The 17,174-nt window shown below is 40.7% G+C and overlaps 1 protein-coding gene across 1 annotated transcript in view; it reads right to left on the bottom strand.

Moving 5' to 3' along the window:
- Positions 1-17,174, bottom strand: part of LOC126183560 (vesicle-fusing ATPase 1) — a 106,117-nt gene that overhangs the window by 47,853 nt on the left and 41,090 nt on the right. Inside the window, exons 2-5 of the mRNA XM_049925638.1 lie at positions 11,688-11,776; positions 7,032-7,256; positions 1,791-1,936; positions 871-1,009 (exon numbers count right to left, since the gene is read on the bottom strand). Coding sequence (XP_049781595.1) covers positions 871-1,009; positions 1,791-1,936; positions 7,032-7,256; positions 11,688-11,776 — 599 coding nt within the window. The remainder of the gene's footprint in view (positions 1-870; positions 1,010-1,790; positions 1,937-7,031; positions 7,257-11,687; positions 11,777-17,174) is intronic.

Below are 17,174 nucleotides of genomic sequence, written 5' to 3'. Positions count from 1 at the left end.
CACAAACCGAGCGAGGTGGCGCAGTGGTTAGACACTGGACTCGCATTCGAGAGGACGACTGTTCAATCCCGCATCCGGCCATCCTGATTTAGGTTTTCCGTGATTTCCCTAAATCACTCCAGGCAAATGCTGGGATGGTTCCTCTGAAAGGGCACGGCCGACTTCCTTCCCCATCCTTCCCTAATCCGATGAGATCGATGACCTCGCTGTCTGGTCTCCTTCCCCAAAACAACCCAACCCAACTAATCCACAACATTACTTTAGCCCTTGACAAGTAATTCCTGCGAGAGGATAGTGTCTTGAAAGTCTGCTTTAACCAAAAAAAATTAAGAAAAAGAAAACTTTCATTTCAAGCAAGAATGGCAGAGACTTCTGCTACTTACAACAGCCTTATATGGGTGTGGAGAAATTTGATGTTAAAAGAAACAATTCTTTTGAAATTTTGGTTTGGAGACTGAAAAATATTCAAAACAGGTTTTGTTTAAAAAAGCTAAACTGTTTTTGGAAAGGTAAATACTGCAGATGAAGTTGAAATCTTTGGGACATAAGGTCAAAGAAACATTGGAGAAAGTGAAAGAATAGGTCACATACACAGTAAAATTTATGGTATTTGTTAGATGAGTTGGACAAAATACTACAATTTTGTAAAAAGAGCTGTAGAACCACACATTCTTCAGAGTTATAAGGGAAGACATTACTCTTAATGCCACGAGTTGGAAACAATGGGTTACAACAAAGTAAGTAACAGTTACAATAATGCGGCGGCGCGCGCGCGCCCACACCACACACACACACACACACACACACACACACACACACACACACACACACACACACACTGAATGGCGACAGAAGAAATTAAACACATACCCTTTGGCTTTTCCAACTAGGTTAAGAGAAGAGTTTTCTGCCTTCTCAAACTGGACAATTGTGTCACCTAAGCATCTTCCCAGCCTGGTTTTCTTTGGTTTAGCATCCTGGCCAGCTTTGATAGCATTCAAATCAGCAGCTGAAAAATACATTTGACAGTCACATTATGAAGACAAAAAAATGAAAACTTAATCCTGTTATATTCTACACTACTATTTTCTCATAGTATCCTGGATGTTCAGCTTGGCAAATAATCTGACAAAAGCCTTTTCTCCACACAGAACTTACTATAGTTATCAGCACAGGTCACTAGAAATACACAGAATAAATTAAACATGTAGTATAAAGATTCATTCCTGGTTCACAATAAAGGAAGTAGAATTGTTTTAAAAAATGAAAATTGAACATGTAATGTACTTTGCGATGACATTTGTAAAAGGAATGTGCAAAACATGGTTTAGGTTGAGTAAGAGAAGCAACGTCAGATTGGTCAATCAAAAGAGATTGCAATAGGCCTGCCCTTGAAAGTATTGCAGACAGGTTTGGCACAAACAATATTTAGTGTGAATACAATCATGAAACACCACCAATTACCTCTACATATGGCCACTGTTAGGTTTCCTTCAATATTTTCAATGTTCTTACACTAATATCACAAAATCAAAGATATTTCAGTTTCATGGCTCAGATTAAGGGACATCATACAGTCACTTAGTGCTAAGGAATAGTACATATTTCATTCAGTAAAATTTCCACTTCCTTTCCCACTACAACCTCAAAACTTAATAACAACACTTTGTAATTTTATTTTTGAATTAATTATCCACACTTCACACTTATGTTTTTGGAATTGCATAAATGGAAAATTGGAAATCTAGATGAAACTGCTATTATAGAAGACAATGTAAAAATTAAAATACCTTCAAGGCTTTTCACTACAAGTCCCAGTAGCTTTTTATCTTGAAAACTAAATGCCAACTGTTGACCAACTGTGAAAGCTTGGCCAGAGAACTGAAGCAAGAACTCACGGGCCATCAGGTCTGTGTCGTATGGCTCCAGTGATACACTGTAACATACACAATTCAAAATATTTTATTCTACTACTGGACGTCTATTGTAAAATCTTATTGATATTTAATGTGTTGATTATTAAATTTTTCAAGACTTACAAAAGGGAATATGTTGTTAGGCCTTACATGCATAGCATCCTTCAATTCAACATGGTAAAGGTGCCAGACCATTCAACAATCCACAGGAACTGGCCAACCAAGGGTTTTGTAAGTGTTCTCTTTGTGTGTGAATTACACTTCCTTACAATTCCTACAATAAATATCAGTCTAGAATCTGCTTTCCACATAGCTGGATTCAAGTGGCCTCTCCACCCTTACTTGTTCTAGACAGGCACTACTAAATACTTAATGGTTGTGATCTAAGAGGCTTATCAATGATTTCATCCTCAAACAACATGGGACATTTTCATTTACTTAAATAAAAGATAGCTCTTTACATATAAAATCTGTTGCCAAACTCTGCACAGGCACTGATCAACTTCAAATGTATCTGCATTTTTTTCAACAATTTCCTATCAATGACACTTTTCTGTACGCATCACCATTGTCTGCAAACTGCTCCATAGATAAGTACATATTATCTGCCAGGTAAAACTCCTGCATCTACAAGAGTGAAAGGCAAATAGCATAAGTGTTTAACTGCCTCTTCACTTAACCCTTAACTACTATCGACCATCTCAGACAGCTACAAATTTTTGTGTAGAGATATTTCTCACACCCCTGCAAATCCAAATGGACTCTTCTGTGTACCTTCCTATTGGCTGACAAGCTACATGTGCCAGCATTCTTACATTGTTGCTGCACTTTGTTTCCTAATTATTCGCCTTCAGAGGTCTCACAGACGTAGCATAGTGTTTGCGCGCTGCGTTTTTGTTGCATCCTACTGTTTCTCCATGGCGGGGAAAGCTGGACCTTCTATGCAATGTGTGTTATGTGAGACGAATGTGGATGTTCAAGATCACTCCATTGAATCTCTGGATGAAGACTTTGATGACAGCGATAATGACCCTGATTTTGAGATATTTAGTGATCACGACACTAATTCAGAGCAGGAAACTGAAAGTGATGAAGGTGTGAGAGCTGATGACGATGGAGCTAACTTCTTCGGTAAGAACAGATGTTTTCTATGAACAAAAAACCAGCCACCAGCTAACGTAAGAACAATGCAACACAACATTGTCTTGCAGCTTCCTGGACTGCGGCAGATGGCAAAGAGTCTTTGAGAAAACCCTGCTGTTTTGGAGGCATGGAAACTGTTCTTTACACTAGACATTCTAGACAAAAATCATTCGATGGACAAATCTGAAAATATCCAAGCTTAGAGCACAGTATGCTAATGATTGCTTGGCCTATCTACAAGATGTTGATGTCATTGAATTGAAGGACCTAATTGTTCTATTAGTGTATTCAGCCATTTTCAAGTCGGGGAACGAGTCTGTTTACAGGTTGTTTGCAACTGATGGAACAGGCAGAGATGTTTTCAGATACACTGTTAGCAAAGAAAGATTTCTGATTTTGCATCAAGCGAATGGTCTACCCCCTAAGTTATAGCAAAGAAACCGATGGGCCGGCTATGCCCCTGCAGCGCTTTTGAAGTTTCTGCAAACGCACAATCTACAGTGGATGCAAACCCAATACCACATCCAGACGAACTCTTTGCAAAGTTATCAGGTGGTCAATATTTCTCAAATATTGACTTGTCGGATGCCCATTCTCAAATCCCTTTAGATACAGAGTCACAATGTATGTTAGTTGTCAATATCCCTTTTGAACTGTACCAATACTTGTGGATGCCTTTTGGAGTTGCCACTGCTGCCGCTATTTTTCAACATTTTTTGGGACAACTTACAGCCTCAGTATCAGGTTGTGCAAACTATTTGGATGACGTAGTTTCTGGTGCTACTGCTGAGGAACATTTACAAAATCTCTATTCTTTTCTGTCCTCCAAGCAGCCGAGTTGAAGTATAATTTAGGAAAATGTCAATTTTTTCAGCCTTCTACCATTTATCTTGGGTTTGAAGTTTCTTGCGAGGGTCTCAAACTACTGCATCAAGGTGTTTCTGCTAGTGTGTTGCTTTCACACCCTATGTCGGTCAGAAAACTTCAGGTTTTTCTAGGCAAAGTCAACCTACTTGCATAAATTTTTGTCAAGGGCAGCAACAATCACATAGATGTTACATGCATTGCTGTGCAAAGGGACTCAGTTTTGCTGGTTGCTGGCTTGTGAAATGGCGGTTTCCACCCTTAAAACCAAGTTGCAGTCTGCGCCCTGGTTAGTGACATACCCACCAGGTCTCCACTTGGTTCTTGCAATGGATGCTTCACAGTATGGATTGGGGGTAGTACTGGCTCGTAGACATGCCCATAGCTCCAAGTGGCCTATTGCTTATGCCTCAAAAATGCTGACTCCTGTTCAAACTAGGTACTCTTAGGTAAAAAAGGAAGCTTTGGCAATTGTATATGCTGCGAATAAATTCCATGTTTTTCTCTATGGTACCAAATTCCAACTGGGAAACAATCACAAACCACTGGTTTATTCAGTCCATCTGCATCATTACCAGTTTAAGCAGCACATCACAATCAACACTGCCCTCTTTTCCTTTCACACTACAACTACAAGATTCATTTATGCCCTACAAATCAACAGGCAAATGCTGATGCTTTGTCCCACCTGCTGGCTGGTCCGGATCCAGGATTTCATCCAGAGGAACTCCTTTGTTCCCAAACTGATGTTGCCGCACAGCAGAACGTTGATAGTTTTCATGTATCTAGCACACTGATTGTGAAGCCTGTAGCTTTGGATCCCATTTTGCAGAAAGTCATAACACTCATACAACATGGTTGGTCAGATTCACCATCTTGTCGTGCGTCTGCCCCCTCCATAATTATTAGATCTTTTGACATCAATTCTCTGTTGTGGACAGAGTTCTGCTTTTACAGACGGGTTGCACGGCCTCTTGGTTTGTGATCCCCTCAGTGTTTCATTTGGAGGTTCTCCGTTTATTACTAGCAGATCATTGGAGTGTATTGCACACAAAAGTGGTGACCCATCAATGCATGTTTTGTCCTGGTTTGGACGGTGACATTACTCGCCTGGTTGCCTCATGTTCAAGCAGCTCCCAGAGTGTCATCGTCTCCTTAGCTGATGCCGTTGCATGTGTGGGAGACTGTACACACGTGGATTTCACTGGCCCGTTTCTCAATGGTTATTGGCTGTTGGTGTTTGACGCATATACTCACTCTCTGTTCATAGTTTGTTATTTTTCCACATCTAGAAAGAGTTTGCAGCAATTTGTGATTCCCATGGTATCCATCACATAATTGCCCCACCATTACAGCCACAATCTAATCGTGAGGTGGAATGCCTAATGCAAATGTACAAAACTCAGATGAAAAAGTATATTGCCAACTCTTTGTTTGTTTGTGTGTGTGTGTGTGTGTGTGTGTGTGTGTGTGTGTTTTTCTCTCCCCCCCCCCCTCCCCCGCACAGATGACAGATTTGACACACAGTACTAATGTGTAAACTGGTAACTACTACTGTATGGAAATACCTGGTGACACTTTTCACCATTCAGATTTCAAGAAATAGCCCGCAAGTCAAGTATCATCATCTCATTGTGATAAAATGATATTTGTAAAGAGCAAGAGTTATATATAAAATACAGCATTACATTGTTTATGGCATGATGGAAATTCCATACTAAATCCTCACAGAAGTACAAACATGTGCCTTTCTTCAAGTACACAGCACTTCCACATACAGTACAACCTGGTGTCCAAAATTACCTCTCCTCATGGATGACAATTACATCCATGCATAAAATGTGACATCTTTAACAAATCACCATCAGTCCTGCTCATACACAATTTTACCATTCCGAAATGACATTTTTCTTTTCGTTTCCTTTTTCTTGTCTTACATGTGAGCAAACTGTGTGCATTGCTCTTGTTAGACAAAAAGGAAGGAGGGCAATTGCCATTACTCTCCTTAAGGATAGTCATTTTAGCAAACAGCAAGACATGTAAGGCAGAGTCAGAATGAGATTTAAGTGTAGCTCCTTCCAATTAATATTTCAGTATACAGTATATTAACCAACTCATCTTTGAGCTTTAAGTCTATTTCTCACATGACTAATGTTTATTTTTCTGCACATTTGGCAAACCAATTGACAGTATTTGTATATGGTTTCTACAGTGTAGTGCCTTTCAATTTATTTTTGTTGTTTTCCTTCTAACACACTGGGCCATTCCTGTACACCTAAGCAAAATAATGATTCAGTGAAGAAGTTAGCATCTATCAACTGTGCCTAATCACATACTGTCATTGTTAGAGTACCAATGTCAGCTGGTCAGCTATAAAATAACCCCAGTGTATCGCTCACTGACAACACAAAGTCAGAACATTATAATTCATTTATTACTTGCATTTTGATCAAGGTAATTAACTTTTACTTAAACTTTATTTCTGCTTCATACGTCTCAAAATTTCCAAGCAGGATGAAAATTAGTGTTTCAATGCCAACTTCAATTCTGCAGTCCAAACATTTAATGTAAGCACTAACACTTTCAACTTAAATGACATATTTATTTAATTAAAAAAAAGGCAGCTGGAAATGTGAGACACAATGTCTTTGTTAGTTTTATACCACAAATAAAATTGAAGATACTGCATGCAAAATATTTTACAATTTTCAGCAAATATGAAAATGTTTCTAATATAGGACGATCTTCAGCAACTCAATATTTACAGAGTAAGGGCTAATCTCCCTGAGCACATTTAATAGTTTACAAAAGAGCTTTCATATTTATAGTACAGTGTCAATTTCCATTAATGAGAGGAAAAGGCCAAGAAAATTTTGAACAGTTTTAAATAATGACTAATTTACAGTGTTTCTAAATATGCCCAAATTGTCTTGTTCTCCTTTCTGACTCCAGTACTTTCACCAAGATAAATAAAGAAGTGAGGTCTTTCTCCTAGAAGCAAGCTGTTGAACTTCCAAACAGAAACAACACAGATTATGTATAGAATATTAAAATATGAAACTGTGTTTAATCATGATAATGCAGGATGAATGAATGTGTTACACTCACGATTTCTTTTGCAGAAAATCTGCTTCTAGAACAATGGTGCACAAGCACTCTGAACTGGAAGTAGGATCAAAATAATATGGTTTCACCAGTATCTCTTCATTTAGTGACAACATTGCCCATTTGCGTTGAGGTAAGCTGAAGCCAACATGGCCCCGAGGTACATCAGGATGGAACCGCACACTGAATATAAACTCTTTCCCATTCTTGGGTGTGACTTCTATATGTCTGCAATTTATAATTCCCAAAGGTTATAAGTAAATGTATTATAGTTATAAAAATAGATTTACAAATTTGTGAAAGGAAGACATTTGTAACTGAATAAATATCATCAGCTCAACACAGTAGAGAAAGCATTTATTTATAATTTTGTAGTGCACATTCTGAAATTTTATTTTCCAGATAAAATAACGACATAGAAATAATTAGATCTGAAAGTTTATCCTTCATAATTTAAACAATGGAATGTCCAGGTTGAAAAATCTACAATATTATGAAAAGGATAGATTGCTATTCACAATAAAGATGACATGTTGAATTGCAGGCGGAACAGAAAGACTGTTACACATTTAGCTTTCGACCACAGCCTTCTTTACAAATGCGCATGAACACACCACTATCGGGCCACTCCACCCAGAAGGCAATTTGATGCTGTGATGAAGCAAGCTGAGATAATTTTAATTGCTCTCTTGTTTTGCCGTCTGCCTCATGAAATTTTTTTTGTTACTTTTAACTATTTATCATTAGCATATGTGAATAGAATCTGCATTTTCATAGAAGAGAAAGGTTGGCCCTCAGTTTTAAAGAATTTAACACCAGATCTAATTTTGTGCTTAGTTTTATGTATGTAACTGATTTTCTAATTCATTTCAACTATGCCTAGTTAGTATCATTCATTGTAGGGAGAAATCAGTAACTGTTTTGTAACTTAATTGCTATTGTTGACATATAAACAAATACAAATTCTATAATAATTATAAATGTTTAGAAGACAAAATGTTAGTAATATTAAAGTATCTATTTTGCTCTATTCGAAAACATGTTTGCAATGTCAGCACTTAATTCCAAAGTAATTAACAGTTTTGTCAAAAGCATTGTTTACATAACTACATTTGTTAATTTAATGATTTAAACAAATAATTTGGTCTAAACCTTGTAGCAGAAGAAACTGTTAAAAGGAACAAATTTTTTGATATATTCAGTTAATTTAATGAGTAAAGTTTTAATTGTAATTTCTGTAAATGTAACTTCAAATAATGTGTAGTTTCAGTACCTATTATTGTGAGGATATATAAGGGCCTGATTTTTGGTCACAAGGCAATCAGTCCATGGCCGAGTTTCAGACAAGAAAACTGTGTTGCTTCAACTTAACTGTGGAATAAGTGTTAAACAATTAGGCCATGTGTAAAAACAGTGACAGTATCTGCTCCATACATACCTTTCTATTCTTCAAGAACTGTGAACTTTGTGGTTATGTTTTTACTGCTCGAAAATTTTCAACAGTAAACTATTGTAGCAGTATGTGGATGGTTTGTCTGCAAACTATTAATGATGCTTATGGAAAGTTAAGCAATAGTGCACTGGCCATATAAATGTATATATGGGAGGTTGTGAGAAGTGAAAATAAAAGACAGTCAAATGCAACAGTACATCTGTCGGCAACATTATTTACAGTAGTCAGTGTCCAAATTATGACACCATTTTTCAGACAGTACGTCGACACCAAACACAAACAACAAAGAAATAAAAGCAGGCAGAACCGCTACAATGCGTTGAATAAAAGCAGAAATCCAGAGTGAGGCAGGGAAGGGGAAAGAATAGCAGAGTGTGGGTAGAGGGAAGAGCATGCAGGGACTAGACTGCAGGAGGACAAGGCTGCCAGACACAGCGTAGGGAGGCTGTAGGGGGTGGGAGGGACGGCGGGGAAGAGGGAGGAACGGGGAGCAGCACAGGAAAAGAGCACAGAAGAGGAAAATGCCACTGGTTGCATTGGCAGATTGTGGCAACAACGAGTATGAGGGAACATGAATTGGGAGTAGATGTGGGACAGAGGGAGGGGGGGGGGGGGAGAACATGGGAGTAGGTCAAGGTAGGGATAATTCCAGGAGCAGAGAATGTGTCTTAATGGTAATTCCCATCTGTGCAGTTCAGGAAAGCAGGTGGTGGAGGTAAGGATCCAAATAGCCCAGGTTGTGTAGCACCCACTGAAATGCAGCACATTTTGCCACAGGGTGGTCCACTTTCCTCTTGGCCACAGTTTGGCAGTGGCCATCCATTCTCATGGACAGATGATTGGTAGTCATACCAACAAAAAAAGGCTGTGCAATGACCGCAGCACAGATGGTATATGACATGCCTGCTTTCACAGGTGATCTGGCCACTGAAAGAATAGGATAAGCCCGTGATGGAACTGGAATAGGAAGTGCTGCATGGGTGGATTGGGCTGGTCAGGCTACCTGTGAAAGCAGCCATATCATATCAGTTCTGCTGCAATCATTGTACAGCTTTTTATATTGGTACGAGGGCTATGCCGAAAGTTTTTAGCAGAATGTGTGAAAAAAATTTATTTGCAAGAAAACATTTACAACTTTTCAAAATACTCTCCATTAGAACCGCTACAATGCGTTGAATAAAAGCAGAAATCCAGAGTGAGGCAGGGAAGGGGAAAGAATTCCATTCTCTGAAACCACTTAGAAAATGTATCAGTCCAAGCTTCTTTTGGGATGTCCCGCTGCCCTCGAATTTTTTCCTTTGTCTTAGGGAACAGAAAGAAGTCACAGGGGGCCAGGTAAGGTGAACAAGGGGGATGGGGTAACACTTGCACTTTTTCCTTCTCCAGAAAGTCCATCGTTCTGGCACCCCTGTGCGCAGATGCACTGTCATGATGCAGCAAAAGGTGCCCACTCTTGGACTTTGGATGCTGTGACTTCCATGTGGCGATGACTTTTGGAAGACAGTCATTCACATAACATTCAGCATTGACTGTACAACGTCTATCCAAGGTCACAGAGGTGAGATGCCCGATCTTTGTGAAAAAAGTTGCCACCATCTTTTTTCCGTAGCTCCGACTTCGTTGACCTTTTGTGGGTGGTTCCTCCCATGGAAAGCACCACACAGAAGACTGTCTCTTCGGTTCAGTGTCATAATGGTAGACCCACATTTCATCACCTGTGACGATATTGTAGGTGTCTTGGGACTTCCCTCCATTGAATTTTTCGAGCATGAAACGACACCAGTCCACTCTCGCTTCCTTTTGGCTTTCTGACAGGGAATGTGGCATCCAATGAGCACATCTCTCAGTAAGGCCTAAGTAACTATGAACGATGGTCTGTGCTGCTGTTGATCCAATATTTAGGGTCCCTTCAATGTCGCAAAATGTAAGATGTGGATCTTCTTTGATCATTTTCCTCACAGCATCAATGTTTTCAGGAGTCACAGCTGTTTATGGCCGACCGAGACGAGGTTCATATTCAATTGAGTGGCGACCCCTCGAAAATTCACAAAACCAACTTCCAGCTGTGGCCCTAGAAGGGGAAGCTTTACCAAAAACACGCAGCAAAGAAGAATGGCATTCTTCGGCACTTAAACCCTTTTTATAATCGTAAAAAAAAACATGGCGCGAAAGTCGCGGCGCGACAGCTCCATCCTACACCTTCTCCGACTCAGCACTACCTGTGCTTTCTTACCGCGCTGTGGGGCGATCACCGCTAGCCAGGGGCTGCGCGCGCATGTCCCAAGGTCGAAAAACATAGCTCTTTTGAACAAAAACAACCCCATTGTCTTCCGCCTTACGGTTTACGGGCTGCCAAAAACTTTCGGCATAGTCCTCGTATCACTACCAACATCTGTCCACTAGGATTTACCAAGCATCTGTCCATCAGGATGAATGGCCACCTCAAAACTGTGGCCGTGAGTGGAATGGGCCACCCTGTGGCACAAAGTGCACCTGAACATACTGTGCTTTATTTCAACAGCTGCCTCACAGACTGGGTCATCTGGATCCTCTCCTCCACCAACAGCTTTCCTGAACTGTAGAGACGGGAGTTATTCTTACAACACATTCTCTGCTCCCGGAATTATCCTGACCCAATCTATGGTAATCTAAGGTTTCCACACACTCCTCCGAAGAGTTTCCATCCCGTCCCACACATCACCTGATTTGCAACCTCTCACCCTGACTGCATGCCGATCTCTGCCAATGTACCCTCCAGTCTTTGCCCCTTCTCTGTACCTCTCCTTCTCCCCTCCCTCCCAACACTGTACCTGACAGCACTGTCCTGCTGCCACCTAGTCACTGCATGCTTTGCCAGACAGCCTTCTTCTCTCCCTCACCAGTACCTTGCTATCCTTCCCCTTCTCTGCCCCACTCTGGATTTCTGCTTCTGTTCAACGTGTCAGTTACATTCTGGCCTGAATGGCCAGAAACAGCAGTCATGCATACATGAGGTGTGCTTGACTGTGTATTCTCTTCTGAAGAAGGCTTTGGATGAAAGCTAATTGTGTAACAGTCTTCTCATGGTGCCTGTCTGCAACTCAGCTTATTTGCAATTTAACAATTTGACACTAGCTGTAAATTAAATAATTCAAGAAAAATATAGAGCAGTTTCTTATTCCAACTAGGCTAAGTATATTAATACAGTATATATAATTTTTACTTACTTTACATCATTGGGAAAATCCCCTTCATTTAAAATTGCACAATTTGTCAGCGTCAGTTCATCAGTTGGACAGCGGAAGACTTTCATACGCTGAAAGAATTAGCATAATAGTCAAATGCAGTGAAACTAGCAAATCTTACCAACAATATTTTCTAATGGACTTGTTCATGCAGCAGTAAGTACAAGGAGAAAATTTCAAAGCCTTATGCACTGTCCTTTAGTTCTCAGCCAACTGCTGAGATCTTTCCTCCTTACCAAGAAAAATATTTTAGAGCCACACTAAAATTTTTGATCTGCTTTCATAAATAGATAAGAGACAAAATTTTACTTTTTCTGTAAGAACCAATAAATGAGGAAGATGTGGTGGCACTGTAGAAGGGTGAAAGAGACAGGAGAATGATGCCAGTAACTAAAGCAACAACTATGGAAATGTAGATGAGAAAAGGTCATTAAATGTGTTCTACTCATTCTAATTTGAATCTGGTACTTGCTTCTTCCTGTTATAAAAAAGTTCAGCATACTTTTTTGACAGGCTTATGAATGAAAGGAGTGGTTAATGACAAATTATGTACTTTCATCTAAGATGAATTTTCTGATAAACTATTACTTTCTGCATAAATACTTAAAATCTGTTTAACTTTTATTGTTTATTCACACTGAAGTAATGCGCACATTAGCACTTTGTTGTCATCCACAAGAGTGCACTGTGAAAGATCAATACTGTGGACTTCCGATAGAGCCAAAGTGCCTGTTTAAACCATGCCGCATATGCTCGCTCTCAGTTACGATGTTACTGCTTGGATACATTTGTCTTAACTTATTGATTTCAGTGTATGTCATGGTGATTGGCATACATGTCACAGTCTAATAAAGTTGTACAACATTCGTGGTTGTGTTGTGTATCCAAGTGACAACACAAGTGGTGACAATGATGTGATTGTTCTCCACGTGGTTTTCAGTCTCTGGTCAGTCTTTTGTTGCACCTACATTGTCTGAGTGTGCTACTGATGAGTTTTTATGCTGGCTGGTTGATCAGCAAGTGGTTCTTACTGCTGCATTGCAGCATCTCAGTGAACAGCAGGAGGTGTTCGCCACAGCACAACACAATCAAACCCAGGTATTGCACATGCCTACCTCTGTTTTGGCCAGTTTGGGTCCACCTTCAGTCTACATAGCCTGCTGTGTCACCCCCTGAACCTCCTGTTTTGCTTGTAGCTATCCCGCTCATTTATCTCCCACTGTTTCTGTCTTACGATGAGTCTGTTGTAGAACGTGGCAGAATTTTCATGCGTTTGGATTGACTATTACGATATGCCGTGCTTTCTTTTTGTCTTGGTTATTGCCTTGTATGTATCAGCTACCTTACCAACTGGCCCCCTGCAGAATTCGTCCTTACTCTCTTTTCATAAGATGTGTGACCTTCTTCCAAAATACTACTGTAAATGGATGCACATAATTGCTGCTCAAGTTGAGTATTATCAGTGTTGCAAGAAACTGGAACATTCCTACAAGACTTGGGTAATTGAGCTTCATAGTTTAAGTCATCGTCAATTTGTCACTGATGTCTGGCTGAGACCCGATTGTGAGGTTTCTGAGTAGGCCCTTCAATGTGACAACCCTTCCTTCTCTGACATTCCGACTATTGCACAATCGTTTGAGGTTTCGAGGGCTGAGGCTACTCAAAGTGAATTTTGGTGTGAGGTTTCAGAAGTTCAACCCGCTTCACCCCATGGTTTGTCGGATGGTTCACAGGAGGAGAATATGGTGGCAGCAGTCCGCGTGCAGGCAAAACAACATGGCAGTTGGTCCATCTAGCTGCAGTAGCCACGACCAGAGCAGCAGCAGCATAACAGTGCAATGAACAACAATGCGAGCATTCCGTGCTTCCCTCTTGTCAGACGTGTTTTGTCACTCACGATAGGCCAGACTGTCCTAAGCAGCGAGTTGTTTGTCACCAGTGAAACAAAATAGGCCACATTGCTCTCGTTTGCAATGCAAAATTCCAACAGCGTATTGCAGATGCTGACATGGATGTCAACTGCATATCAACAATCTCTGTTGCACCCAATAAGCTTTTTATTAATGTCAAGGTTTATCAGAAGGTTTTGCACATTCAAGTTGACACTGGTGCTGCTTTGTCATTACTCAACTTGGAAATTCAGATGGACTTGAGTTCTCCCCCTTTAGTGCCAGTGCCCATATATTAGTCATCAACAATAAACAAAGTATTCCGATACTAGGTAGTTTCTCAACCCCAGTCACATACAAATGTGTGGTTAATCTACTGACCTTTATGGTGGTGGACAATGCACACACTGAAAATTTTTTTGGTTTGAACACCTTTACCCTTTTCAGGTTTACTGTTACCAATAAAGTTAATCTCATCCCTGATCAAGTGCCTTATACACAATTCGACTCTTTGCGCTCTGAGTTTTCCGTCCCATTTTCTGTAGGCTTGGGTTGTGCCAATAATTTCAAATGCCACAGCACCATGACACCTTCGGGCAGACCCCGTTTCTTTCAGGATCACCCGGTACTGATTGCGCTTTGTGACCAAGTCAAGGCAGAGCTCAACTGTCTCAGGGCTTCCAAAGTCGCCTTTACCAATTGCATCCAGTGAATGGGCTACCCCTTAGTCACTGTCAAGAAGCTATCAAGATGGTTACACCTTTGTAGCAATTTCAAAGTTTCTGTCAATGCTCAATCATTGACATGTACCCTTGCCATACCCTGATGAACTTTTCGCTAAGCTAATTGGTGGTCAGTATTTTTCCAAGATCGACCTCTCTGATGCACATTTTCAGCTTCCCATTGATGCTGACTCAATGGCACTTGGTCATTAACATGCCTTTTGGCCTTGCAGTTACCATTTGGTGTGGCCACTGCCATTGTGATTTTTCAATGGTTTGATGATCAGTTCACAAGGTCTGTGCCAATTGTTTTGATGATATTGTGGTCTCTGGCTCTTCCACAACCCAAAATTGCAAGAACTTAAATATGCTCTTTTCTGTGTTACAGGCTGCCAGGTTGAAATGCAATTTGGGAAAGTGCCGATTTTTTCAGCTTTTTATTGTTTATCTTGAGTTTGAGGTCTCTAGTGCTGGTATAAAATCAGCTTCATCAGAATGTCTCTGCCATTGTGGCTCTTCTGCTTCTTACAGCTTGCCACGAACTCCAGGTTTTCCCCTCCCACCCCCCCCCCCCCCCCCACCCCACCCAGGTAAGATTGCTTATTATCATCAGTATTTGCCAGAGGCGGCGTTGGTTGCACAACTGTTACATGGCTTGCTGTATAAGGGGACACCTTTCCACTGGTCGCAGGCATGTGAAACAGTGTTTTCCAAACTTAAGTTTATGTTAAAATCTGATGGCTCCGAGCGGCTTACTGCATACGCATCGAAGATGCTTAATTCGGCTCAGACTAGATATTCAAAAATAAAGAAAGAATCCCTCAACATCGTTTATGCATCAAAGAAGTTCCATGTTTTCCTGTACGGTGTAAAATTCCATCTCATCATGAACCCCACGCCATTAGTTTCCCTGTTTAACCCATCAGCATCATTGCCACACAAAGCATCACATCGCCTTCAATGTTGGGCACTGTTCCTCTCTTGCTATGAGACTCACTTCTGCCCCACAGCTAAACATGCAAATGCTGATATGCTCTCCCATTTTCAGGCCAGTCCAGACCCAGTTTTTGATTGGGAGGAGTTACTCTGTTTCCACTTTGATGAATGTGCTCAACAAACTGTCACTAGTTTTACAAATACAGGCACTCAGTGCTGTAGGCTAGTACTACAATCTGACTTTACAGAAAGTGATACATTGCATACAACATGGGTGGCCTGAGGTGGCTATTGCGGGCATCTGACCCCTCAGTAACTACTGTGTGTTTCAGCATCTTCCTCTGCCTTTGATGGTGTTCTGCTCCTTGATATGGACTATTGAGCTCCTCCCGTAGTGGTTGCCTCGACTCTCCATTCAGAGATCCTCCAACTGCTGTGCACTGATCATTGGGAAGTGTCCCGCACCAAGATGTTAGCCCCATCATGGCTTTTGGTCTGGTTTGAATGGTGACATCACTCATTTGGTTATGGCATGTTGTCACCAGTGGACAAACCTAATGCAGCTTCTTCAATACCGCTACCAGTACCGATGCAATTGGCATCTGTACCAGAGCTACCAGAGCTGTCTGTCTCCACCACCACCACCAAAATTCCTCTGCATTCTGACTATAAAGGACAGCACAAGCCAACACGTTGGCAGTTCGCTCCACCATACCTCTGAGCCAATTCATGTGCCAGCTCTTAGCAGCTCGTCAGTCAGAACCTGGTCAAAGGCCACCGCAGTGAGACCTACGACTTTCTAGCAACATCCAGAGATGTATGTGTCACACAACTATGCCAAATGCTCAACTTCCGTCATTAGAGATTTTCAGTGGCATAATCTTTTACATCCCACTACATTTTTTTCAGTTTGTGTTCCAGGCATATGCCTGTTAGTGCCTGAGAAATTGTATTATTTTGTTATTGAGAAGTGTTTTCCTTTGTTATTAAATCTCTCTACTCTGGTCACAGTGAACCCTTGTTCTTTTTTACCTGTATCTTATTATTTTTTATCAAGCATCTCCCCATGGGAGATATAGCAGACTCCTATTTGACATATGGCACAGCCATTACTGATTGGAGATTTCCAAAATAATTCCATTTAAATGCCAAATTAAGTCAAAACAATACCCCATGCCGATCACCTTCCTATTATTGGACTGTATCCCATACTAAATTTATACAGGACCTGCTTTGAGACTTATGTGCTCCATTTCTGTAAGTCCTTCAATAATATTTTTAATATTTAACAGCATGGTCTTTTCTGATTGAAAATGATCCTACAACATAATTGCCCCCCCCCCCAAAAAAAAAAACACTGTTTCCCGTAGTGCCATGTTGGACAAAGCAAGTGTCTTGGAACAACACTATGTAATTCACAGCTAGATGTTATAAAATTTAAAACGTATTAAAAAAGTTTCTGTGGCAGTATGCACAAATAATTGACCGACTACAGCAAGATGCTATCTTCTGCGAGAAACTATTCCACAGAATAAAAGGACTTCTATAAAAGACCTTTCAAATTAAATTTGAAAATTTGTGTTTTAACACTCTGGTCTGCTGGAAGTTTATTGGAAATAGAACTTCTAGAATAGTGAACATCTATCTGTATAGTGGTTAAAAAAGTGTTATTAATTGCCTGTTGGAGTTAAAGAAGATTGTTCCAATAATTACATGGAGTCCACACATCTCCAGCTGAGGGATGTGGATCGGTGTCCCTGATGGGCAGGGAGCAATTGCTCCCTAAGTGGGTATGGAGAAAGCAGCAGGAGGAGAAGAGCCCCAACCATATGGAAGGGGCGGGTCGAGCATCCCTGAGAGCTCACAGTAGGATGTATAATGGAGGAGAGTACCACCAGCAGAGAGGGCAGCGACGTCATAGC

Source organism: Schistocerca cancellata, chromosome 4 (genome assembly GCF_023864275.1).
Source record: "Schistocerca cancellata isolate TAMUIC-IGC-003103 chromosome 4, iqSchCanc2.1, whole genome shotgun sequence".
In the NCBI taxonomy this organism is placed as follows: Eukaryota; Metazoa; Arthropoda; class Insecta; order Orthoptera; family Acrididae; genus Schistocerca; species Schistocerca cancellata.
This window is presented reverse-complemented; position numbering and strand designations above follow the sequence as displayed.